This window comes from Serinus canaria, chromosome 8 (assembly GCF_022539315.1).
Source record: "Serinus canaria isolate serCan28SL12 chromosome 8, serCan2020, whole genome shotgun sequence".
Classification (NCBI taxonomy): Eukaryota; Metazoa; Chordata; class Aves; order Passeriformes; family Fringillidae; genus Serinus; species Serinus canaria.
In genome coordinates, this window is record NC_066322.1 from 22,114,021 (window position 1) to 22,140,502 (window position 26,482).

Genomic DNA, 26,482 nt, shown 5'->3' on the forward strand with positions numbered 1-26,482 from the left:
GCCTGAAATCACAGTATTCTGGGTGTCTTTCGGCGTTCATGAAAGAGAAACAGATGAGGCCGATGTTGTCATCAGTATTGCGTGTGTCTCATTCCACTTTTGACTTTAAAGGATGTTGTAAATTAAATCTATTTACAAGCCCGCGTGGGTTGGGCCTGGCTGTGGGTTGGTTTCGGGCGCGGCTCTGGCCGCTGTCCCTCACGGCCGTTGCTCCCGCCGCTGTTTTGTTTCCATTTCGAACCCACGGAGCCTCGCGCCCCGCGCTGGCGGCCCCGCGAGCTCGGGCTGTTTAAATGAAGCGCCGGGCGGTGATTGGCGGACGGGCGAGGGGCTGGGTTGGAACGGGCGCGAGCCGCGCTGGGATTGCCTGACGAGCGAGGGGGCGGGACTATCTTGCGCGGTCCGCGCAGGGATTGGCCGAGCTGTGGGTTTGAACGCGCTAGCGGCGGTTGGCTCTGCACGGCCGTGCGGAGCCGCTGCTCCGCGCCTGCCTGGTCATGGCCGCGGGCTCGGTCGCCGCAGCGGCTTGTGGGGACAGCAGCCCCACCAACAAGCCCGGCCGGCGGCGCTGGGCCCCGCGGGGCGGCGAGGACGACGCGGATGAGGAACCCGCCGTGCTGGTCCTGAGCTACTTTTTCCGGCCTCCCTTCCTCAGCTTCGGCCGGCTGCGTGTGGGCGCCTCCCGCACGCGCCTGCTGGGAATCGACAACCCCAACGAGGATGATGCCGAGGTGGTCATCGACCGCTTTCCGGCCGCTGCCCGGGGCTTCAGCATCGAGCACCGCCGCTTCTTTGTGGAGGTATGGGGAGACTCGCCAGGGGACGGGCGGGAGCTCTGGCGGCCGCAGGGCCGGGGGCTGGTGAGGAGCTGCCCCGCGGCAGGCACAGACAGCCGGGATGTGGGGCGGCCGCGGGCCGAGCGCTGCGGAGGGCGGTGCGTGACTGGGGCCCTGTCGCGGCTCGGCCCGAGGGGCTGCGGCAGCCGGGCATGGCGGGGTCGGGCCCTTCAGGCTATAGGGGCTGTCAGCTGTGCAAGGGCGCTACAACCTGCTCCATCAGAGAGGTGCTTGCAGTGAGGATAAAAAAATGCAATGAAATGAACTGCTTTTCGGGAGTGTTGTTCTAAAGATAGAGACCTGTCAAAAAGTTTCAGGGTATATGTTGAGGAAAAAGGCTGAAGGAAGAGGATGCCGGTTCACTGTTCTGCAGGTTCATTAGCTGACACAACAGAGTGCAAGGCATGCTTAAAATAGGATTAAGCATTTACGATACTTAAGTAAATGTAAACTGTGGCCAATCCCATCAATGCTAGTTTTTAAAAGAGCCGTTTAGACGCGCATAAATCTACAATTATCTAGACTGTCCAGAGTGTGTGTGAGAGAAGAAGAAACGCACTGGACATCTCTTGCAACAATGAGCTTATAAAATCAGGGTGAAGTCTCACTGCAAAGTGCTTGAATGATATGTTCCTCTAGGAATTAATGAATAGAAAACTTTATGACTTCCTTGATATTTGTAGTGTCTTACTTTTTGTTGAAGGACTTGTATGTTGAATTTGACTATAAACATTTACACTTCTATTTATGGTCCTAAGGTCCTAAGTTAATCAACCTCTGATTATTTGCCCCTCCATAATTCTCTCCAAATTACTCTGGAAGACTTATTTGGTTAATATGTGCAAAAATGTATGTAATTTCTTCTTCTCCCCTTTACTTGAACCTGCTCCTTTTACTATGTGTTATATTTATGTTTATTCTTTCTTGCTTTCCACTGTAATTTTATTCAGTGGTAAATGATCTTTCAGTAAGACAACATTTTGATAGGTGTTGCTTAAATTTACATATCAAAGAGGAAAAACTGACATTTAAACATTTAACAGTTTTTTATCACTTTATGTTGTCATAATATATATTAGTTCTATATACTGCTCCTTGTTTGGTTGATTACTTGATCTTCAATGTTACCAAAGTGTACCTAAATGCTAAATAAGAAATATTTTTTTTTCCAATAGTCAGGACAAAGAATATTTGTTTCTGTCACATGGACACCATTAGAAGAAGGAAAAATCAGAGAACTGGTGACTTTTGTTGTTAATGATGTTGTAAAACATCAAGCCGTGCTCCTTGGTGCTGCTGAACAGCCCCCAAAGAAAAAGGTGAGTGTGTGGTTTTTGCATCTTAGTTCTGTTACTTTGGCATCTCTGATGCAAATATTGTTTTTATTACTAGAAAATTTAGTGAAGGAGGACTATAAAGTGATAAATGATGCTGTGGAAATGACACTGGGCATTGTCCTCAACTTTTTTTAGCTGGGTTGGAAAGTAGGTACTGATAAACTACAGCTTAAAGAATTAAAATTGAAACCAAATAAATGGTTTTCAAGCCTGCAAATAAAGTATTGTGAATTTTTGATCAAGAGTTCTTCTTATAGTTTTTTTTAAACTTTGAATGGGTATGCTAGTAATGTTTACTTTTACATGTAGAAGAATTTAGAAAGCCAGGACACTAACTTTTATGTATGGTTCTTTTTCAGAGGAGTCTTTGGGACACATTAAAAAAAAAGAACTCTTCAGGAACATCTGCAATAAAAGCTAAGAAGAATACTTTAGAAATTAAAAGTATTAATAAAACATTTCAAGTTTCTCAGAAGGTGGCTAGACTTAGAAGTCCCCTTCAGTCATGTGAGAACCAGAGCACGGTGCAGAATGGTGCATGCCAAGGAAATTACTCTCTTGCTGGCTCAGAGAATCAGCTGCCTCCATCTCCTATTGCCCCAGGGCCAGAGGAGCGTGGCAATACTGTTCACACACCACTTGCCCTGAGAAGGTCTACTACATTTGGGGATATTGCTGCCTCTGGAAAGAAGGAGTTGTTGCCTGAGACAGACATCTGTAACATCAATGAACGTGTAACTGAGCACAATCATTTGCAGCCTGAAAGTGCCTCCAGTTCGGCTGGATTAGCACAATTGCCAATTTCAGATGATGGAGGGGTTCTTAATTTCACGCTCTCGCCAGTTTCCACTCCAGAACACTCAGTCTCCATGCCTGTTTTAAGTACAAGGAGAATTTTAAGCCCAGATGCTTTTGTAAATGACAATTATCAAGTGGATATTGATGTAATAGAACAGCCTATTGCAATTCTGTCACCTGACCAATTTGTGAAGGACAATTTGTCAGATAAACCATCAAAGACTCCTAAACCTGAGGCAGCATTAATATCATCCACCACAGAGACTTATGTTGTTAAGAGATTTCTACCCAAAAGATGGAAAAAAGATGGAGGTGTAGAGACAGAAACGCATCTTCACATAGAACACAACTTAAATGAAGTCTCTGTGCTGCATAATGTACAATCACAGGCATTTGATTGTGATAAACCGAAGGAAGATCACTGCACTTCTGCTTCTGCAGAGGACCTTCAGACTCACAATCCCTCTCAGAGAGAGCGAACAAAAAAGCGTCCAATTCTTTCTGCCACTGTCATAAAAAGTAAGCGTGGTGCTGCTGAAGGAACAAGAACAGAAACCCGCCAGCCAAAATCTAAAAAATGCCTTAATACAGCAATAACAGGATGTGCTAATGAGGTGCCTGGACATAGGGAAGCAGAAACATCTAAACACCTGCCAGTTACAGCTCCCATTTCATCTGAAAATAAGTGTCACAATGACAACATAAATTCATCTCCTACTGGATCCACTACTTCATGTCGTAAGAGGAAAAGTGAAACATTTGTAGGAAACAGTAGAGTTACAGCTACAGTGCCTGTGGAAGAAGTGGAGAGAAAAAGAGCTCTTACCTCTAGCATGGACAATCAAACATGCACAACCAGAGGACCATCGGCCTTCAAACCCAGGAGTGGAGAGAGAGGAGGGCAGAGGAAGAAAGCTGGTGAGCAGTGTTTCCTTCTTTTACCATTTTCTGAAAGATGTCTTTGATTGGGATATAGTTTGTTATACACATTTTTGTGTATAGCAAACTAAACTGTCTAGCAACAGCAGTATTTCATATCTGAAATGTGGGCTTTTGCAATTTGTTAGGTATCTGTGTTTTAAAAAACTGAAATCTAGTTTGGAGTTTTGGCTATGTAATTGGCTTCAAATTTACTTTATTCCTGTGTAAATTTGTTAATGACAATAATAGGTAAAGTATCTAAAAGGTCTTGAGCAGAGACCTTATTACATAAATCAAATTTTCTGGAAACTTACTGCACAAGATTTGTCACCTGTACATTTGGCATTGTGAATGTTGCCTCCATTGCTGTTGTGACATATTTTCAAAGTAGTATCATGAAGGTTGGAAAAGACCCCTCAGAACATTGAGTCCAACCATTAACTTGGCACCACTGTGTTCACCACTAAACTGTAATTCTAGGTGCCACATCCATACACCTTTTCAACACTTCTAGGGATGGTGATTCCACCCCTTTCCTGGGCAGCCTGTGATAATTCCTAACCACCTGTCTGTGAAAAAGTTCCTCTGTCATTTTCATTCCGCCTGCTTTTTACTGTCTGTGATTAGTCAGCCTTGTGTGGTTCTCTCTGCCTTATTTTGCCAATACTTTATTGCTTGAATATCCGAAAATGCTGACACTTGCATTTCAGTTTATTTTGGGTATTCTAACTGTTCCAACCCCAAATATGCTCTGGAATGTGAAATGAATGAGGGCTTGGGACTTAAGTTTTAAAGAGCAGCAGTCCCTGAGGGATGCTGCTCATCACCAGCTTTCACCTGGGCATACAGCCATGCACCACAACCCTCAGGCTGCAATTCCTTATCCACCCAATGGTAGTAGACCCTCTAAATCCATCTCTGCAATGTGGAGATGAGGATGCCATATGGGTCTGTGTGGAAGGCTTTACAGAACTCTAGGCAGATGACATTATTCCCTTGTTGACTGTGTCAGCCACTCCACTACAGAGGGCCACCAGACAGGTCAGAGACAATTTGCCCTTAGTAAAGCCATGCTCGCTGTCGTCAATCACCTCCTTGTCTTATATGTACTTTAACATCACTTGCATGGGAATTTGTTCCATGATAATCCCAGGCACAGAAGTGGGGCTCACCAGTCTGTAGCTCCCTGCATCCACACATCTTCCTTCCTCCCCTTTTTAAGTCATCAATATCTTTGAATGGTTCATGGGAAATTACTCTAGTTCTGTACTTTTGAAGTGATATGAACTTCAATATGTTAACTTTCACTCATGTATTTGCTGTTGATAATTGTGTGTTAATGCTTGTAGGTTCTTCACTTCAGAAGGCACCTAAAGCTACCAGGAGAATTAGTAAACCAGTCCCTGGATTGGCCCAGTCACACCTGACATTTGTGAAACCAGTGAAAACAGGTAGGCAGACTCCTGGTGTTTAGTAAAACACTGAACAGAGTGTCACAATTGTACTGCTGGTGTCAGGTTAAAACTGAAATAGAAGATAGTGTCTGAAATGAATCAATATCTAGAAGAACAATGTATGTAACCTTTGTGATCTGTTTTGACTACTTATAAGAAAATTGATTGCAGCACATGGTCAGCTAAAAGCAAATGTTACTTTTTTCCAGATTGGCCTGTAAGTGTAAAAGCTGTATTACAGTTCTGCTCCCAGCTTTAATAGATTTAACTGATGGGTATCAGTTAAATGTCTCTTCCATATCTGATAACATTTTAAGGCAACAACAGAATACCTCAGAAGAGAAATTTTCTTCCCAACAAGATAAACATTTTGCAGAGTTAACAATACTAAGTTGACTGGACCAGAAAAATGCATCTATAAAATGGTTCTTCCTAAATGTAATCCAGTTCAGTCTGAGTTTACCCCATTGCAAATGGCCTGGATTCTACATATCTTGTCTTAGTTCTATGGCTGTAACAACTCAAGCCATGTTTTGTGGCTGAAGTTTATTTAATAATCCCTGATCTGCAAGTCACTGAAGATTTTAACAATTTGCCTTTTTGGCTGTAGTGCTAAATGGAGTGTCAAGCATTAATCCTTTCCAGAATTAAATGCATATTGTTTATTAAACATCTCAAGAGCTGCAAAAACTGAAGTTTTTTGTTGTTTTGCCTTTTTTAAGTCATCCCTAGGCACCCAATGCCTTTTGCTGCTAAAAACATGTTTTATGATGAACGTTGGAAGGAGAAGCAGCAGAGAGGTTTCACCTGGTGGTTAAATTTTGTACTTACCCCTGATGACTTCAATGTAAAAACAAATACCTCACAAGGTAAGAGTACAATAGTTTTGTCTTCTCATTTTCTTAAGCTTTATGTAATATACTTTATTAACACTAACAAATAGTAGCACTCATTTCACACTAAATTTTCAGAGTCATGTTTTCATATTTCCCCCTTCTGATCAGTGTGGATGTCTCATCAGCTCATGGCAAGCACAGCACAGCACACCCCTGCATGGGGAGGGTGCTATGCACCAAGAATGCACTGGAATGTGTGGCTGTGGCACTCCTCAGTGGGTGGTGAGTGGGGAATCCCCACCTGCTGGAAAATATTATAGCTGGCACTTTAGTAAAAGGATAACGTACTTTTTGCTCTATCTTTAGCTTCACTTGGAAAAACCAAAGATGGAACCATTAATCTTAAAATTGAATTCCTAGCACTGCTCACTTATAAGTGTTATATTTAATAGTAGACTAGTATTTTTGTACTGGACAACATATTTATAGTGCAACAGCTGACAAGCTTCCTGAAGGATAAATCATCAGTCAGAATAAAAATAACAAAACTTCAGCTTAAAGAGGAGGAAAAATAAATGAGGTGTGCAAAGCTACCTTTATTTGAGATGTAAATGCTTGCTCTTTGTGCATGTTTAAGCAGTAAATGCAGCTGCTCTTCTCCTGGGGGAAGAGAACCATCACAAAAGGAGCCTTCCTAAGGCACCCACGAAGGATGAGGCATCCCTAAAAGCGTACACAGCTCGGCGCAAGCTGAACGGGCTGCGGCGCGAGGCCTGCCGCCTGTTCACCTCCGAAAGCATGGTCAGGGCCATCCAGAGGCTCGAGGGGGAGATCGAAACCCGGCGCCTGCTGGTGCGCAGGGACAGGCACCTCTGGAAAGACATAGGTAAGAGACTGAAACCTGCAGTAGGAAAAGGGCTTTCACACACTGAGTCTGTTTAATCTGAAATTGGTTAATAAAAATTTTTGCATTTTAATCTGAAGTGTTTGTTGGATCTGCTTTCTTGCAGGAGAAAGGCAGAAAGTCCTTAATTGGCTTTTATCTTACAACCCTTTATGGCTGCGTATAGGTCTGGAGGTAAGTTCACTGTGTATAGTCTATAATCTAAGTTTAAAGGACATTTAGCATTTGTTTAGTAGAGGTTGTTTTGGGTTTATATTGTCTATCATACTAATTCAAGTATGTTCAATTCAGTTATAGCATCATGCATATGTTTTAAATTGTTACACCATTTGTTACAACTTGCTTTAAAAAAGTTATTATCTTATTAAGAAGTAAAATGTTTAATCAAGGATACTGGAAGTTAATTCACTGGCCAATACCACAAAAGCATTTCCCTGTCAGTTTCTCTTTACTAAACAAGAGAAGAATGTGGTTGTCTTAAAAAAATTCCTGATTAATTTCTCAGATGTAGATGATCATATGTGTTTTGAAATGAGATTAGATCTTCTGAAATTTCCTTTGCCTTTACCTTGCAGGGACTCACTTGAAACTTGAAAACTCACTTGATATTTAGATATCAATTTCCATTCATTATTTTAGAGATTCAATAATGTATATATATTGTTCACAAAATCACATAGTATTTAAGGTAACTTTTAACATTTCTGTGTTTTTCCTCTTCTTTCACATTAGACTATTTATGGAGAATTGATAGCTTTGGAGAGTAACAGTGATGTTATGGGTTTAGCAATATTTATCCTTAACCGCTTGCTGTGGAACCCTGACATTGCAGCTGAGTACAGACATCCTGTCGTGCCCCACCTTTACCGGGAAGGTAACAGCTGCTTCAAAAATAATTTATTTGTAGCACCTGATTTTTAAACTATCACTTATCGAGTGCTATCATTTCAGGTCATGAAGAAGCTTTGTCAAAGTTCACACTGAAAAAATTGCTGCTGTTGGTTTGCTTTCTGGATTGTGCCAAACGGTCCAGAATGATTGACCATGACCCCTGCCTCTTTTGTAAGGATGCAGAGTTCAAGGTGAGATCTGGGATTTGATGTCTTCCTCCATTGTTGTCTTAAGACTCAGTGTATAATTTTTTTACTGCTTTTAATCTGACAAAAGTTAGTTTTGTGACTTGCTAAAAATAATATTTAAAAAACCCTTGTAATTTTAAGAATTATACAAGGAAATATGAAATGTAATTTGGGAGGGCCAAGGGTTGAAAATTGTGTTCAGATTGACAAATATTGTAGTGTTAAGATTTTTGTTTGTTTGTTTGTTTGTTTTTTATTTTAACTTTAGGCTAGCAAAGACCTTTTGCTTGCATTTTCCCGGGACTTCCTGAGTGGTGAAGGTGACCTTTCCCGCCATCTGGGTTTCTTAGGACTGCCTGTCAGTCATGTTCAAACTCCTCTGGATGAATTTGATTTTGCTGTAACAAACCTGGCTGTGGACTTACAATGTGGCATTCGTCTCGTGTGCGTTGATACAGAATTCTATTGAAATATTGATTTTCTTTTATGTCATATTTAATGTGAGCTCATCAGAGGCATTAAACCATGCGATTACCTTTGTTAGGAGAACAGTGGAGCTTCTGACCAAAAACTGGAGTCTTTCAAAACAACTGAGAGTTCCTGCAATAAGTCGGCTACAGAAGATGCATAATGTGGATATTGTTCTCAATGTCCTTAAAGAGCGAGGAGTGCACTTGAAAGATGAAACTGGTAAGGCCTAGAAATCAGGGTTATTCTAAGTGCATCAGATGACTATTGCACACTTTAATCCCTTGTTTTGTTTGATAGGTGCTTCAATTGACTCCAGGGATATTGTGGATAGACACAGGGAACGAACGTTAGCACTGCTGTGGAAAATTGTCTTTGCCTTCCAGGTACTATTCAATTGATTATTTTGTTTAGTTTTTGCTAGTTACAAAGGAGTAATAATGAAAACACCACTCTTTCAGGAGTATTTGATGTCTGTGAAAGCTTCTACTAATCAAATTTTAGACTGAAATGATTTGCTTTGTACATTCAAAGCTCCATGTTAACTTTACTAAACTGCTAATTGTTCCCTAACAATACAGCTTGGATAATGTTTTAACTGTGCTTTTTCTTACACATTCATTCAAGTTTTTGGAAAAAACTGAGTTTGTGCCATATAGTAGCAGAATTAATACCTAAAAGTAAAATAATGTTGGTTGCAAACTGCAGGTAGACTCTTAATAACTGAAAAGGACATTTTGAGGTTACACTGCTAGGCAATATAATCTCTGAAGCTATAGCTCTTCTACTTTTTCTTACTTTATCTGAAACAGTTGATGAAACATCCTTGAAATAAGAATGAAGATTTCTTAGGCATTACTGCAATGACATTTCAAAAGTTAGTAGAGGAAGTAAAAATAGTTTTTCTTAAGACTTTTGAGGAGTTAACTTGAGTCAGAGGGTATTTTAAAAATAAGTGTCCAACTGACAAATCCTGTTGAAAGAAACAAAATGTATGAAAGGCAAAATAAGATAAAAGTTGAGGTGGAATTTCACCACTAAGTAGTCAGGAATGTAAGTGCAAGTAAGTATATGTAAAGTAAGAATATTAAAGACTTCAGCTACAGAAGTATCACAAGTTAGACAATATAATAAAAATCAAATGTAATTATTTTCTTTCTTGAATACTGTTACAATATGAAGTAGTTAACTTCCTTCAGTTAGTTCTTCTGATGCATATGTCACAGTTGCATTGCTTTTGATCAGAGAAATAATTTGAGTGAGTAGTGGCTTTATCCAAGCCTTGTGGATATGATGCTTGTTCTCCAACCAGCTCAAGTGCTTTTGGAATCCCTTAAAGGAGGAGGATTGGTACATGGGCTCAGTGGAACTGCAGGCAGGACTCTGAAATTTTTGTTTCCTCTAAGAGCACATTAAAATTACGAGGGGAATTGCCCTGTTTCTCTCAACTGTTAACTAAGGCAGTAACTCTTTTACACGGAACGGTGGGAAGGGTAGATTTAGGGGCTTTTAATCTGCCATCTATGCTGGCAAGTCCAGATTATCCACTACTGATTGTGAGGCAGGTGCTGCTAAGGGGTGAGTGTAGATTCTCTTTATAATGCCATGTCTAAAGCTCTGTATCCAGCAGCTGTTAATGCAGGACATGTCGGACTGTTGACATGTCCATTTTTTGTTTTTCTTCCTAACAGGTGGATGTTTTTCTGAATGTGGAACATTTAAAAGAAGAAATTGAGTTTTTGAAGAACACACACAAGACGAAAGCACTATTGAGTGCTATGAAGACTTCTCAAAATTCTTTTAGAGTACAGAAAGACAATAGTAACTTCTCATCTCAGGCTTACAGTGAAAATGTGAAGCTGCTGATGGCATGGGTTAATGCCGTTTGTAGATTTTACAATATCAAGGTAAATAGTTTTGTGTACACTTCCACAAGTACACCCTGCGCTGTTTTAATCCTTTACAGAGCAGAGTTCTTCAAAGCATCAAATATGTAGTAGAAGGCAATGGCAATTATTTGTAAATATTCTTCTGGACTTTGTTTAATCTGATTTGAAGGAATCATTTTTCTGTGAGTTTAGCTGCACCTCTCTTTTTAAACAAATCTGAGCACAAAATTTCCCCTTCCAATTAGTCTTGTGCTTTTTTAAAAATTGAACATTTTATGCTGGAATGGGAATTGTTTGTGGACTCTTGCTGAGCCTTCATTTTTAAAAGTATATGTGCATAGAATTTCTAGTGTTTTTAAAAACTATGAAAACTAAACTAATTTTTGGGATAAGGTCAGTTCATCTCCTCAGAGATGTTTGTTTAGAAGGGATATGTTTGCTCATTCCAAGAAGGGAAGCCCTGGTCAGAGACCTGACTCTGGTGAGAATACAGTAGCAGCTGTTAGTCTTTCTGAAGAGTAAAACAGAGTTTTTAGGACTGGTGCAAGTTCAGAACTTATTTCTGCATTGAAAAGTGTAATTCAATGACTAACTCCAAGGTATCTATAGGAGTTTATTTGGGATCCTGCTGTAGAAAGACTGGTTTCATAAATGTTTCCCTTGTAGATTCACTGTATAATCACTTTTGTTTCTGGGGTCTCACAGCTGTGTGTCACTGTACAATAAATATTCAATGAAGTAAATATTCAATGAAGCACTAGCTACTTAAATTTTTTTTGTTAGAAAATAATTTGCACATGGTCACATTTAAAGGTACAAGAGAGGAATTCTATATCCAGTTTATACCAATTGACTAGTACAAAAATTCAAGGAATTTGTATTTTATTTAACAGGTGGAAAACTTCACAGTGTGTTTCTCAGATGGCAGAGTATTATGTTATTTGATTCATCACTATCACCCCTGTTACATGCCTTTGGAAGCTGTGTGCCAACGAACAACTCAAACTGTAGAATGTTCAAGAACTGTTACAGTAGGACTAAACTCTTCCTCTTCATCTGAGTCTGACACTTCTCTAAATGCTGTGGAAGAAACATTTGATCAAAGTGAGTTATTTGATGTACAGAAGTTTATGATAAATCTATTTCTTTGCACAATTTGATTTGTGTAATGTTTTATCTTTACAAAGCTGTAACTCCCTCAGTCCTATACAAGGAGCTCCTGGACAATGAAAAGCAGAACTTCCAGCTGATCAATGCTGCAGTTTCTGACCTAGGCGGGATACCAGCAATGATTCATCATGCAGACATGTCAAATACAATTCCTGATGAGAAGGTAAGATGCCTTTAGAGTTGATATAAATGTGTTCTGCCCTCGTGTGATCGTGTCCTGCTCTTTTGTAGAGCCTTACCCTGCTGTGTTGTGTGTTTCTGCAGGTTGTTATCACCTACCTGTCATTTCTGTGTTCGCGGCTTCTCGATCTTCGCCAAGAAACTCGAGCTGCACGTTTAATTCAGGCTGCTTGGAGGAAGCACAGGCTGAAAAGGGAACTGAAACTCTCTCAGGTACTCTTTGCTTGTACAATGTGCATAGCTTCTACATTAAAGAAAAAAAGAGAATATAAATTCAATGGAAAATACATGTTTGTTGGACTAATGAGTGCTATTTCTATGATAAAAATATGTGGCCTTCTTGGTGATATAATCTACTAAACTCCACTTTTCTTTTAGACTTCTGAAGTATTTACAGGTGTTTAGAGGCTACTGTTCTTTTTTGTGCGTCACACCATAAACTCTTCTCCCAATACTTCAAATATAAAATAGTTGCACTGCTTCCTTAAAACTACAGGAGTAGTTAATTCCTATTAATGTCTATAAGACGAGAGGAATAATTAAACTTCTGTATGGATTTATTGTTTTTGTCAAGGAGCCAAGCTTCACCAGTCTTTTGAATTGAATTCCATGAGTTCTTATTTTCTGGTGGTTATACCAGATTTAGTGAAGATTTTAAAACTATGATACCTTAAGGTTGATAAATGCCACTACTGTGTCTTGATGGGTTACATATTGATGTTGGAACAGTGTTCAAGTGAAATATTCTGAGAATCTGTGTTGTAGAAAGGTTCTATTTAGGCTTTTTCATATCCAGTTTCTTTACAATATTAAATCTACACAACCTTAACAATGATGACAAAACACTCCCTTTACAACTCTTTTGAAATAACTAATAGTAAAGATGCTAGTGGGGGAGAAGGAATCAAAATCAAAACCTTTTAAACATTGCAGGCATTATTTTTATTAATTATTCTTATAATGTGTGCATATGTAGTATAATTTTATGGAATTGATGTGGATAGTTATTAAAATCACATATTTGAGTGAAAATTCCATAGCTAATGTTCAGTGGAAATTTACTCTTTGTAGGAAAGAGACAGAGCTGCTCGGATAATTCAGAAATCTGCAATGAACTTCTTGGCTCACCGGCGCATCCTGAAGAGAGAGAATGCAGCCATTTTCATTCAGAAGCACTGGAGAGGATACTTGGCCAGGATGACTCTCTTCAGTCTCAAAAAGGCAAAACTGGAGGAAGCCAGAAATAAATCTGCCACAATCATTCAGGTAATACAATCTAAAGCAAGATTACACAGCAAGGAAACCCCTTGAAACCTCGAAGAAAGAGCCTCACTAAGGTCCAATTGTGCTGCTTGCAGCAATTAATGCTTTCATGAAATGTAATACTGTTTTTTAAATTTTTCCCCCCCTCTGCTTTTGAGAGGTTTAGTAAGTTTTTCTCTCCATGGAACGAAGGTAATGTGCTATTAAATTAACAATTATTTCTTCTTGGTGAATAGTTTGGAGTACCATAAGCATTAGAACACAGGACATTAAACATTAATGTAAGGACTGATGAGGTTGTGTTGATTTTCTTCTTTACAGCTGCTGAACATTACTTAAAGAAGCTTTTAAAAAAATTAAAATTTCTCTCCTAGTGTTATGTCACCTGCAGTGGGCGCATTCAAAGTGGCAGACATGGCAATGGTAGTTTGGGCAGATAATTCAGTTTCTCAAGATACTTTCAGCACCATTACCTAAAGATAAATATTTCATTCCTAAAACTTTTCAGACTGGATTTTAAAGAGTTGCTGATTTATCAGATAGTGTAAAAGGGAATCTGCTGTTGCCAGGGCAAATTGAAGCTTTTGCCAGAATTGAAAATGCTTAAAAACCATATAGCTTTTGTTTTTTTTCTTTTTTTAAAATAGATTTCTGGATTTGACTTCCTAGGGATTAAGAGCCAGAGATGAGCTCAGCTCATTGGTTAGAGCATGGCACCAATAAAACCAAAGTCATGGGCTTGATCCTGGTATAAGCCATTCAGTCAAGTCTAGAACTCAATCCTTGTGGGTCAGTCCTGTTGCAGTTGGGATGGATGTGACTCAACACACCAAAGTTCCTATGGCAATAACAAATTTTATTGAGTACAAATGGCTTTCAAACCCCCTCGTGGTTGGTCCTAATTGCCTGAATTTGGTTACACCTAGCTCACTGGCCAATGGCTACCTTTGTCTGTGCTCATCAAGGATTGGCTGGTGTCTGTTTGAACTTAAATCTCTTGGTTCCCAGTGCCTTTTCCTAGGGATGTTTGCTTCTTTTCCCTAACAGCATAGACTGGTCCAGTTCTAATTACTGTTATCTATGACTGTGAGGCCTCCAGGGCAGCTGTTAGCTGTCACATCTTCCAAGTCAGAATACTCTGTGGTTCTGATAAGTACAGGAGTAAGAAATCTTATAAAGTCTGAAGATGACAGTCCTCATTCATGCTTAACTCAACATACTATGAAGAAAATACTATTTTTTTTTCTTTTTTTTTGCCTGTAGGCTTATTGGAGGAGATACTCTGCAAGGAGAAGATACCTACAGCTAAGACATTGTGTTATTTTTGTACAAGCAAGGATAAGGATGGTGAAGTCTGTTGCTGCATATAAACAAATTGTTTGGGCTACTGTTACAATTCAGAGACATGTGCGTGCAGCTAAGTTGGCAAAAATAGATCGACAACGATACCAAATCCTAAAGTCATCAGCACTTACTATTCAGTCTGCATTCAGAAGATGGAGAAAATACAGAATTCAGCAGAAAATTAAAGCAGCTTTGGTGATTCAGAGTTATTTCCGAAAATGGCAATCTGCAAAACTGGCTAAGAGGAGGAGGGCTGCCCTTGTCATACAGACTTGGTACAGGATGCACAGAGACATGAAGCAGTATCTACATGTTAAGCAAAATGTTATCAAGATTCAAGCTTGGTACAGGTGTCAGCTGGCCAGACGTGTTTATCAGGAGCACAGAGCAAAAATAGTGACAATTCAGCAGTATTACAGAGCTTATAAACTGGGCAAAGGTGAGAGAGAGTCTTATTTGCAAAAGCGTGCAGCAGTGATAGTTCTCCAAGCTGCTTTTAGAGGCATGAAGGCACGAGAGCTGTACAGACAAGCAAAAGCAGCGTGTGTCATTCAATCACTGTGGAGAATGAAACGAGAGAAACAAAGATTCCTGCAGTTAAAAAAATCTGTTACTACATTGCAGTCACACGTGAGAAAATACCAACAAGTAAAAAGATACAAACAGATTAAAAATGCTGCTTCTGTAATTCAAACCCGGTATAGGGCACACGTGGCCACTAAAAAAGCAGCTGCTGCTTTCCAGAGGGTGCGCCTGGCTGCCATTGTTCTCCAGTCTGCCTACAGAGGGATGCAAGCCAGGAGACAGGCTTGTATCCTGAGATCTGTGATCAAAATTCAGTCCATTTTCCGTGCTTACGTTGCCCGGAAAAGATTTAAAAACTTGAGAGACGCCACAGTGAAGATTCAGGCTCTTGCAAAGATGAGGCAAGTCCGTAAGCGTTACTGTGCACTGAGGGAGGCAGCCCTTTATGTCCAGAGAAGGTATCGTTCTCGGAGACATGCTCTTCAGTTTAAAGAAGATTACAGGAAATTGAAGAGAGGTTGCATAAGAATTCAGGCTCTAATTCGAGGCTATCTTGTCAGGAAACAAATACAAAGGTGGAGGGAGGCTGCAATATTACTTCAGGCCTGCTACAGAATGAAAAGGGACCGGCAACGGTACTTAAACATCTATAGTGCTGCCACTGTCATTCAACAACGTTATCGTGCCTGCAGAAAGACCCGGTGTCACAGGCAGGAGTTCTTGCAAATTAGAAAAGCAGCTGTGTGCTTACAGGCAGCCTACAGGGGCTATAAAACACGCAAAAAGCTCAAACTTGAATGCAGAGCTGCAATTAAAATTCAGACGGCTTTTAGAGCTCATGCTGCACGAGTGAAACACAAGGCAATGGTTCAGGCCTCCATTGTGATTCAGAGGTGGTACAGAAATTGTAAGTGTGGTAAGAGGCAAAGACTGAATTTCTTAATGACAAGAGCAGCAGTGCTTTCTTTACAAGCAGCTTTTCGTGGCTGGAGGGTGCGAAAGCAGATTCAAAGACAGCACATTGCTGCTACTAAGATACAGTCTACCTTCAGAAAATTGATGGCTGTGAAGAAATTCAGGCTTCTGAAGCATGCTGTGCTAACCATCCAAAGGCATTACAGAGCCAAGGTTCTAGGCCAGAGACAACGGCAAGAATACATTCAGCTGCGAAATGCTGCAGTGCGTCTTCAGGCACTATGGAGGGGGAAAGCTGTGAGAAGAAACATTCAGAAGCAACATCATCTTGCAACAGTTATTCAATCCTATTACAGAATGCACATAAATCAACTAAAATACAAGAAACTAAGACAAGCCACTTTGGTGATTCAGAAATACTACAGAGCCTACTGTATGAAAAAAGCCCAACGTGCAGTTTATCTAAAAACCAAGGCAGCTGTGTTAGTCTTGCAATCTGCTTACCGTGGGATGACTGTGAGGAGACAACTGAAGAAACTAAACAAAGCTGCTACAACTATACAAGGTGCCTTCAAATCTTACCTGGTCAGGAAGGAATATGAAAGACTTAGATCTGCAGCTGTAGCCATTCAAAGGCGTTACCGTGCAGTTACTCATGCTAAATGTCAAAGGCAGATGTATTTGTCTTTAAAAAGAGTCACAGTCCAAGTGCAGGCGATGTACAGAGGTGTAAGAGTGAGGCGACAGGTTCGGTGTATGCACCAAGCAGCTCTTTGCATCCAAGCCACGTTTAAGATGTATTGCATGCGCAGAAAGTATCAGTCAATGAGAATGGCAGCAATAAGAATTCAAAGGCAATACAGAGCATTTTGTTTAGGTAAAGTACAACGCAAAAAGTACTTGGAACTAAAGAAGTCTGTTATTATCCTCCAGGCTGCTTGCAGAGGCATGAAAGTCCGACAAGACTTAAAAACTATGCACCAGTCAGCAGCAATTATCCAGTCCTATTATCGGATGCACAAACAACAGAGAGATTTCAGAAAGTTGTTGCTTGCAACAAGGCAGATTCAGCAATGGTTCCGTGCTTGTAAGGAGAGAGATGCACAAGTTCACAACTACATGATTATGAAAAATGCTGTACTTCACCTCCAGGCTGCATTCCGTGGTATGAAAACAAGAAGGCTTATCAGAGCCATGAATGAATCGGCTGCGATTATTCAAAGAAGGTTTAGAACCTTCCTTGAAAGAAAACGTTTTCTTTCCATTAAGTCAGCTGCTGTTGTAATTCAGAGAAGATACAGAGCAACAAAACTAGCAAATATTCAGCATCAAAAATATCTCTCTCTCCTTAATGCCACTGTTATCATACAGTCTGCTTATAGAGGATTTGTGGTAAGGAAAAAAATGCAGCAAATGCATCAAGCTGCTACAGTTATTCAAGCAATGGTAAGAATGCATAAAATTCACACTTCTTATCAAGCACTCAGGCTTGCTTCAGTAATCATACAGCAACGTTATCGAGCTTACAGAGAAGGGAAGCGTGAGAGAGAAAAGTACTTAAAACTGTACAATTCTGTTTTAGTTCTTCAAGCTGCCTACAGAGGAATGAAAACAAGATGCTTCCTGAAGAGACAATGTGAGGCAGCACTTACAATACAGAGAAACTACAGAATGTATAGGCAGTACTGTCATTACAGAAGAGTTCAGTGGGCAGCCCAGCTAATACAGAGGAGGTACAGAGCCCACAGACTCAGGAAAATCGCTGTAGACCATTACACTTCATTGAAGAAAGCAGCAACTTGTATCCAGAGGGCTTTTCGAGACATGCGAGTGAAAAAACAACAGCGAGAAATGCACCGTGCTGCAACTGTGGTTCAGAAAAACTTCAAAGCCTTCAGAGAACGTCAGAGATATCTCTCAATTAAAGCAGCTACTCTTGTCTTTCAGAGAAGGTACCGAGCTTTAGTTCTGGCAAGGCAGCACGCTTTGGAATATCACTCTCTCCGCAGAGCAGCTATTCACGTCCAGGCTGTGTACAGAGGTGTCAGGGTGAGGAGGAGTCTCAAGCAAATGCATTTAGCTGCCAGTACAATACAGGCAGCCTACAGAATGCTCAGGGATAGAAGGGCCTATCAGAATATGAGAGTTGCAGCTATGCTTATACAGAACTACTACCGATCCTATTTGAAAGGAAAGAACCAACGCAAGAAGTATCTGATAATGAAGAATTCAGTTCTTGTTATTCAAGCAGCATACAGGGGCATGAGGGCACGGCAGGAACTGAAACTCCTGCATGTTTCAGCAGTTTTAATACAGTCCAGCTATCGCATGTACGTACAGCGTAGGTGTTACAAACAGCTGTGCTGGGCTGCCACAGTCACACAGCAGAGGTTCAGAGCCAAAATGGCAAGAGAAGCTGCCATGAGAAATTATGCAGAAATAAGAAAGGCTGTCATTTGCCTCCAAGCTGCTTTTCGTGCTAGGAAAGCCAGGCAGTTGTATAAAGCCAATGTTGCTGCACGGCGCATTCAGTCGTTCCTACGAATGTGCCTGGAGAGGAGACGCTTTCTTGCCCAGCAGTCAGCAGCAGTGATGATCCAGTCCGTGTTCCGATGCTGGAGAGCCCGGACTCGCTATGCACTGCTCCGGAGCTCAGCAGTGTTTGTTCAGAGGTGGTACAGATCGTGTCTCAGGGCTCGTGCACAGAGGGCACAGTACTTGGCTCAAAGACAAGCCATAGTGGTTATTCAGTCTGCCTTCCGAGCTATGAAAGCAAGGAAAACAGTGAGGCGACTGCGAGCCGCAAGGAAGATTCAGGCTTTTCTTCAGATGGCTCTGCAGCGTAGAAAATACATCCAGCTCAGAGCAGCAGCTGTTACATTGCAATCCTATTACTTAATGCATAAATGTAAGTCACAGTACATGAGCTATAGAAGAGCAGCAGTTGTCCTGCAGCGGCACTACCGATCCCACCTGACTGTGAAGCACCAGAGAATGGCTTACTTACAGACCCGCAGGAACATTGTCCTTGTGCAGGCCACAGTCAGAGGATACATCCAAAGAAAGAGGTTTCACAAAATGAAAGAAAGCACCATTAAAATTCAGGTACTTCTGAATGAATAGTACTGGGATTTGGGTGTTTTGGTTTTCATTTGTAGGTGTTTTAAGGATTTACTGTTGTTGAAAACCACATTCGAATCAGTGTATGTACAAGGCTGATGTATAAAGATTACTACCTCAGTACACAAAAATAAGGTTCTTTAAGACAATGAATTTCACCTCTAAGTATTACTGCCTTAATGAATATTTTCTTTGGTGGGAATATGAATGAAAACTCTCTTCATGAGAAGGGTACTGGTAGTGATAAAGTGATATAAATGGCAAAACCTATGATTGCTACATTCCTAAGGGCTCATGTTTAGGAAGGTGTGAGTAAATCAATCATGTTAGTCTTCCTAGGTTTACTAATTGACCCTAGACTAATCAAAGTGCCTGACTTTTTGAAGAGGAATGTAAGGAGGCAAATTCCCCCAAATCAAGAAAGAAAGGGAAATAAATAATCTCTCATAATCATTTAAGGCCCTGAGAAGCCTGATCTAATGGGTATCCCTGCCCATGTTGGGTAGATTACTTTCCTTAAAAGGTAGAAAAGAAAATACTTTTGACATTGCAAATACGTTTATTTAATTGTTATTTTTATAACAACCAAGCGATTATGGCTGTACATAGAAATATGCAAACATTTCCAGCTGATATGATGCAAATGGTGAAATATTCCAAGTTTTTCTTTTTCTTTGAAGGCCTCTTTCCGTGGATTTATTCAGAGGCAGAAATATCTTCTCTGCAGATTTTCTGCTGTGTTAATACAGCAGTACTACAGAGCCCATCGGATGCGAAATATTGATCAACACAGATTCCGTGAAATGAAAAAGGCTGCCATTACAATTCAGGTAATCATTAAAGTGGTTTTTATTGAGTGTTTATTTGGGATTTTTAATCTTTTGTATTTGTTTCTTCACAATATAGTTATTTTTGCAGACTAATATTGAAGAGTGGCATTTGTGGTATTTCCCTGAATATGTTTCACTTGCTTTTTAAAACATCTTTACTTGTGAGAACTTAAACATTTCTAGCATTTTGGAGATAGAAATCCCAAAAATTGTTCCTGTTGATGTGATGTTTTTCTTTTTAATTTTGTTCATTCTATTAACAGTTCTGATTTTGTAAATTTTTATTTCTCTGATAGGCAGCATACAGAGGTTATAAAGCCAGGCAGTGGGTTAGCAAAATGAGAGCAGCACGAGTCATCCAGGCCTGGTTCCGAGGTCACAAGGCACGGAAGAAATACATGTCTGTGCTCAGAGCTACCCTGGTGATCCAGAGGCACTTCAGAGCCAGACAGCTGCAGACTCGGTAATACCCAATCTGAGATGCATCATTCCACTTTTCAAAGCTTTTGTTGTGTAATTATTTAGTGCTGCACTGCACTCTGGAGAGCTCTTCAGGTTCTCAGGCTCTGCCCCTGCAGCATCCTTGCAACATATGTGGGTATAACCCTATTGGTGCAGGTGGGGGTTGCTCTTTTGCACAAGATTTTCATTATATTTAATTGTTTTCCTGGAATGGAAGCTCCTTCACAAATTTAAATTATGTGTATCTGGGCTCTAGAAAGAGTAGGCCTTGATCTCATTTTCACTTCTCTCTATTGCAAGAAAAATGTTCTGGATATTGTTAAAATTCCAGCATACAATTTTTAGGTTGAAAAACTATTTCATTTTGATCCATAATGGAATAGTTGACCTGGTTTATGTTTATTTTGCTATGAGATCAACCTGGTAGCTCATCTCATTCTGAACTGTCCCATGCTATTTGCAGTAGGGGATGCTGTTCAGTGATACAAGGTCCTCCCTCAGCATCCCTGCTTTGTAAACATCCCTGCCTATTCCTGTTAACATCATTTTCTGGACCTCTAATATGTCAGTCTGTCCAATGCCTTTCAAACTGCTGTGTCCCTCCCCAGCCTCCTTTGGCAGTAAGTTAAGGAAATACCTCCTGTGGGAAACCAGAAAGTGTCTTCTGTTTAAAATCAGTCTTTCTGCCAGTGCTGCTGGCTATTCGCATTTTCTGGTGTTCCAAGGTCTGGTTGAGAACAGCTGTGCTTTCCCAATATCTATCTTAATGATTTCATAAACCATCACTGTTTTCTTACTTAAAAATTCCTTTCCCTGTTAGGTTTTTGCAAATGAAGTCCTGTGCCCTTACCATCCAAAGAGTCTGGAGAGCGACCCGCACTGCGCGAAGGCTTCGGCAGCAGTTTCTGGCAACCAGGAGTGCTGCAGTTAAGATCCAGCTGTCATACAGGCAGTACAGGGCCAGGAGACTTCTAAGAGAGGTGTGTTTTCACTTGCACTCTGATGTGTCATGGTTATTTGAAAAGTTTTCAATGTATTTGAGTGATTTTTGTCATCAATGTGCAGAAGCATAGAGAAGGTGGAACCTGACCAAAGATTGAACAATCTCCAAAATATTAAATATCCTTTTTTTGCTTTAAGCAACAGGGTTGATTCTTGATTTTGAACAGTCCCAATTGTTGAATTATCCCTCTATATACAGATACCAAAATAAAATGCCAAATTTTCTGCTGGCATTATTGCTTGCAAAAGATTAAGCCCATATTTTGACCCCATTTAGCTAAATGAAAAGACCTTCCAGACTGTGAAAGTGCATTTTATATAAACTGCTACTGTATGAGTTTACTTGTACTTCTCATTCCATTCTTGTTCTTATGATGGAAAAAACCCCTAGAACTAAAAATAAATGGATATTGATCCTGACATGAATGAACAAATTTTAATTATCAGTGCATTCTTTAGTATCTTTTTCAGAAGCACCAGGCTGCATGTCTGATCCAAAATGCATATAGAGGTTTCAAGGCAAGAAGGAAATTTGTTCAACAAAAAGCTGCTGCTGTAATTATCCAAAAACATCTGCGGGCTTGGCAGGAAGGCAGGCTTCAATTTATGAAATACAATAAGACTAGAAGAGCTGTCATTAAACTGCAAGCATGTATCCGGGGTTATTTAGTCAGGAAAAAGGTTGGTATAATTCAAATTAAAACTTTGCTTTGGATGTAAAGTATCTCTAGAGCTGTTTCACCATTAATTCTGACTGGAAAGGAGAGGAAAACTTGATTTCTTGGTGTTGAAATTAAGTTCTTGTTGGCTGCTTGAGTATTGGTTGGGGTCAGAATAGATCAAACACAGTTTGAGTCTTTTCTTAAAATTCTTTAGAACTAAAGTAGATTTTCACCGTTGGGTGTTGTTTTAGCTTCTGAGATCTTTGTGGCTTAACTATAATTGATAGTTCATACACATAGGCTTGCAGTGAAATTGTTCTCTGCCATGTATTGATGATGTTTCTTACAATCACGTCTCTGTGTTACCATTTAAATTAGAGACCTAGTACTGCTGAGTGGTAGCTTATTTCAGTTCTGAGGTGATTTTCAGAGTATTGCTGTGGACTGTGTTCTTTGTGTGGACATCCAGCTACCTCAGAGTATGAAAATTAATGATGTTCCCCATTTTGTTTTCCTTCCGCAGATTTCAGAACAGAAACAGAAGAAGAGACTTCTTTATTTTACAGCAGCTGCATATCATCATATCTCTGCAATTAAAATTCAAAGGGCCTACAGGCTTCACCTTGCCCTAAAACTTGCAAAAACCCAGATCTCATCTGTTCTTATAATACAGGTTGGTCTGATTAAGGCTGAATGATTTCTGTAACAGTCTAACTTGTTTTCTATGAGCTAAGCTGTAGCACTAAGACAATGTAGTTCCCTCACATGTGAAAATAAAGGTAAATTATGGAGACTATGGTTTATTAAATAATGCTGCTTATACACAGCTGAGGAAGCTCTGGAGGCTTAAGCATTTTAGAGCTGAGAATGGATAAGAAAGTTTGTTTCTTTCAGACCATCAAGCTTGCTAAAGAAATCTGAGTGCTGTCTTAGCTTATTTCTTTATGTCCTACTGGAAGTAGAAAAGATCAGACACAACAACCTGTAAGGTTGGTGAAATGTAGAGCATCTCCTTACATGAACAATCCCTTGGGATACTGTGATTTATTTGGTTGGGTGCTTCTGATCTGCCAGTCGTATCAGTGCCTGTGTAGGTTCCAGCATTTTAATAAAACCAGGTTTTACTTATCTAAAAACAATATCAAAATCAGCACTGTATTGCAGCACTACCAAATTGTAAAAATTATTTGCAGGTCTCCAAACTAACCGTTAGTTTAGTTCTAGTATGGGAAGCCAGCACTGGATAAATGGAGAGGCTGAAATGGGAAAAAGTTTTTTCCAGAAAGGGTGATAAAGTTCTGGAATGGTCTGACTGGGGAGGTGGTGGAGACACCATCCCTGGATGTTTTTAAAAAAAGACTGGATGTTGCACTCAGTGCCATGGTTTAGTTGAGGTGTTAGGGCATGGGGTGGACTCGATGATCTTGAAGGTCTTTTCCAACATGGTCAGCCTCTGAATTCTGTGAATTAGTGGCTCCCAGTTAAGATTTCATTCTGCAGTCTTGCATTTCAGCTACCCACGGCCAATCAGAGTCATGGAGGTTATTTATGACTGGTGATGTTTATAGTGCCTGTATCTATCAGAGCTCATGTTAAAACACTCACTTTTTATCATTGTCTGTTTAGGGTGGGAAAAGGGAACCGAGGGGAAGGGTTTTAAATAACCAGAAGGGTGCTTTGATTTCAAACAGAGCTGGTTCCGAGCACAGGTGCAGCGCAGGCGGTTCTTGCGGGATCGCCGCGGCGTGGTGCAGTTACAGCGCGCGGTGCGAGCCTGGCTGAGCCGCAGGCACGGCGCGGCCACCGTCATCCAGAGAAACAGCCGCGCCTTCCTCGCCCGCCGGCGCAGGAGGAGGTTTGCAGCGGGAATAGTTAAATTGCAGGTGAGCACCTCTTGTAAGGAAATAACAGGTTTGGGTTTGTTAAGGGTAACAAAAGATAAACAAACACTGAGTGTTACTGACTTGAAATTGAATCTCCAAAGTCATCCAAAGCTTTGTCAGACTTGTGTAAAACTGATTTGGAATGCTGATGGAATTCACTTGTCTTGTCTGTCCTTTACAACCTCTCCTCTTTGTGGAATTCCTTTTCTATAGGCATTGTGGAGGGGATATTCTTGGAGAAAGATGACTGACACAGCACAAACCAGAGCTTTGAGGCACAGTTTAGAAAAGGCCAATGAAAAGAGCAGAGAAGAAAACAAACTGGGCAACAGAACTGCAATTGCCATTGATCACCTTTTAAAATACAAGCATCTCTCCTACATTCTTGCAGCACTAAAGCATCTTGGTCAGTATTTTGTTTTATATAACTGATGGATTTTCAGAAGGATAAAAACTGGATTTTTTTTCAGCTGAAGAGAGTTCATAATGATATTTAGATTTTCTGCATGATTATAAAATATGAGTGTTAGAGAGTATAATGGAGGGTTTTCCAGACTAAAATTAGATTATTGATTTAAGAACAATATTTAAATGGTTATGTAGAGAAAGGAAATCCTGTATGATTGCTATAATTTTCTCTCAGTCCTAGTAGTGCTATACCTAAGTTTATTACCATTTTTACTATCAGTATATGTTCTCTGTGGATCACTTTGTCTTCTTAATGTTTAGTCTAGAATATTAAACTATTGCTTTAAAAACACTTACTTAATCAATAATTGCAGTTTTTACTTTGCACTTTTACTTAAAAATAGAGAAAATCCTCGTTTGTAATTATTTTGCTTGAATTTCAAAGTTTTCTTTTCTCTGTTTGTTTTTCTTGAATTGTTTTAGAGGTGGCTACCAGGCTGTCCCCACTGTGTTGTGAAAATATGGCCCAGAGCAGAGCAATCTTCAGTGTTTTCCTTCTGATTCGAAGCTGCAACCGGAGTGTTCCATGCATGGATGTGATCAGATACTCAGTTCAGGTTCTACTCAATGTTTCAAAGGTAACTTGAATGTTTTCTTTTGCAGTTTTATAAACAGTAGGCTACTTTATTGTAGTACCTGTTTATCCACAAAATTTCTCAATAAATCCAGAGCAACAAAAGTAGTAGTTTTGAATAAAAATAGGTTCTGATTTTTCACTGTTGTTTTGAAGCCACTTATTTATTTACTTTGTAATAGTTATATGATGGGTTTTGGTGCAAAAATTATTTCATGGTCTTAAGGCATTGCAGGGTATCACAAATATTTTTAAATTTCTCTGAAATTATTCTAATTTTTTCCTTTATTATAAATATAGAATTAGATTCCATGGATTTCTAAACAAGGGAGGAAGCACAAAAGGCACCTCTTTATAATGTTACAATTGTGTAAATACAGAAGTGATTTTTATTGCTTGGATACCAGTTCAGCTACAAATTTATTCTAGGGGAAAATATGGGCTTTGCTTTTTCCTCTAACCTGTAAATAGTAACCTGTAAACTAAGGATACTTTAAAGATCTATGTATAGAAGCTTTCTTGTCTCTTTCTTGTTTAACAGTATGAAAGAACTACTCGAGCAGTTTATGAAGCTGAAAATTCTATAGATACTTTACTAGACCTACTGCAAATGTACAGAAGCAAAGCTGGGGACAAAGTTTCAGAGAAAGGAGGAAGCATTTTCACAAAGACCTGTTGTTTGCTGGCCATCCTTTCTAAGGACTCTAAAAGAGCTTTGGTAAGACCTAAATATTTTGGGTTTAATGGTTTAATTTAACATACTTTTCTTGCATGTTTTGGTGGTGCTTGTAATTTTTTTTTCTCTCCTGTACCTGTTATGGCTGTAATATTAATTTCAACTGAACTCTGGTTTAAAAAAAAGATGCATTTCCAAGATGGTGAACACACTCGTATTTTCTTGATTTAGGCTGCTTCTGAACTTGCAGTATTGACTGTGTGCTGTTTTCCCCTCTGCTCAGGAAATCCGAGGCATGCCAAGAACCGTTTCTTGCATCCAGAGCCTCTATAAGCTCACGGCTCGGAAACACAGGATGGATGCAGAGAGAACACTTGTGAAGCAGAAAACAAACACTGCCTTAGCTGGGAGCTCCTCTGTTCCAGTGACTCCTCTAAGAATAAAAACAGTTTCAAGGTAAGTGCTTAAAAATTAGTCTTCTATTTCTGCTGTGTCATTGAAGTATTTTAATGCAAGCCACTGATCTTTTCACAGGATTAAACCAGACTGGGTCCTGAGGAAAGATAACATGCAAGAAGTCGTGGATCCTCTGCAAGCAATTCTGATGGTGATGGACACACTTGGTATTGCAAACTACTGAAATGTATATGATGTATAGGAAGATATATTTGTACAGTATATATGTAGTAAACGGATAAATGATTTTTTTAAAAAAGCAAATAAGTGTTAAACTACAGTTGGAAATGTTTTTTAAGATTAAAATTAACATTTTGCTAACTTCTTGTATTGCATACAGTTTTGAAACCCTATTTTGTACTAATATCAAAAGCAATTGTACAATAAAATCAATTAACTGGATTTTACTGGAAATTTCACTGGTGCAGTA

The 26,482-nt window shown here is 39.8% G+C and overlaps 1 protein-coding gene across 4 annotated transcripts; it reads left to right on the forward strand.

The window, feature by feature from the left end:
• Positions 1 to 464: 464 nt before the first annotated feature.
• ASPM (assembly factor for spindle microtubules) lies at positions 465 to 26,454 on the forward strand. Of its 4 annotated transcripts, none has more exons than XM_050977130.1 (29): positions 465 to 800; positions 2,012 to 2,155; positions 2,533 to 3,889; positions 5,242 to 5,343; positions 6,069 to 6,215; positions 6,820 to 7,068; positions 7,193 to 7,260; positions 7,819 to 7,960; positions 8,038 to 8,168; positions 8,434 to 8,609; positions 8,710 to 8,855; positions 8,934 to 9,019; positions 10,325 to 10,540; positions 11,416 to 11,626; positions 11,725 to 11,855; positions 11,957 to 12,085; positions 12,944 to 13,138; positions 14,399 to 19,024; positions 19,720 to 19,869; positions 20,166 to 20,332; positions 21,152 to 21,311; positions 21,793 to 22,014; positions 22,519 to 22,668; positions 23,687 to 23,878; positions 24,092 to 24,284; positions 24,770 to 24,924; positions 25,462 to 25,638; positions 25,880 to 26,052; positions 26,131 to 26,454. In XM_050977130.1, exons 1-29 carry the CDS (start codon positions 498 to 500, stop codon positions 26,234 to 26,236), a joined length of 10,404 nt encoding a protein of 3,467 aa, XP_050833087.1. In that variant the 5' UTR covers positions 465 to 497; the 3' UTR covers positions 26,237 to 26,454. The 4 variants fall into 4 exon arrangements, with proteins under 4 accessions (XP_050833087.1, XP_050833088.1, XP_050833086.1 ...); XM_050977131.1 differs by having other exon boundaries at positions 6,823 to 7,068; XM_050977129.1 differs by having other exon boundaries at positions 466 to 800; positions 11,710 to 11,855.
• The last annotated feature ends 28 nt before the right edge of the window (positions 26,455 to 26,482 follow it).

What these genes read in the sequence shown, in the direction of transcription:
- ASPM (XM_050977129.1), top strand. Translation starts at nt 498, where the DNA reads ATGGCCGCGGGCTCGGTCGCCGCAGCGGCTTGTGGGGACAGCAGCCCC. An exon ending in GTAGATTTTACAATATCAAG is followed by an intron (nt 10,541 to 11,415) that starts GTAAATAGTTTT and finishes TTTATTTAACAG; the next exon opens with GTGGAAAACTTCACAGTGTG. An exon ending in GTTATTTAGTCAGGAAAAAG is followed by an intron (nt 22,015 to 22,518) that starts GTTGGTATAATT and finishes TTCCTTCCGCAG; the next exon opens with ATTTCAGAACAGAAACAGAA.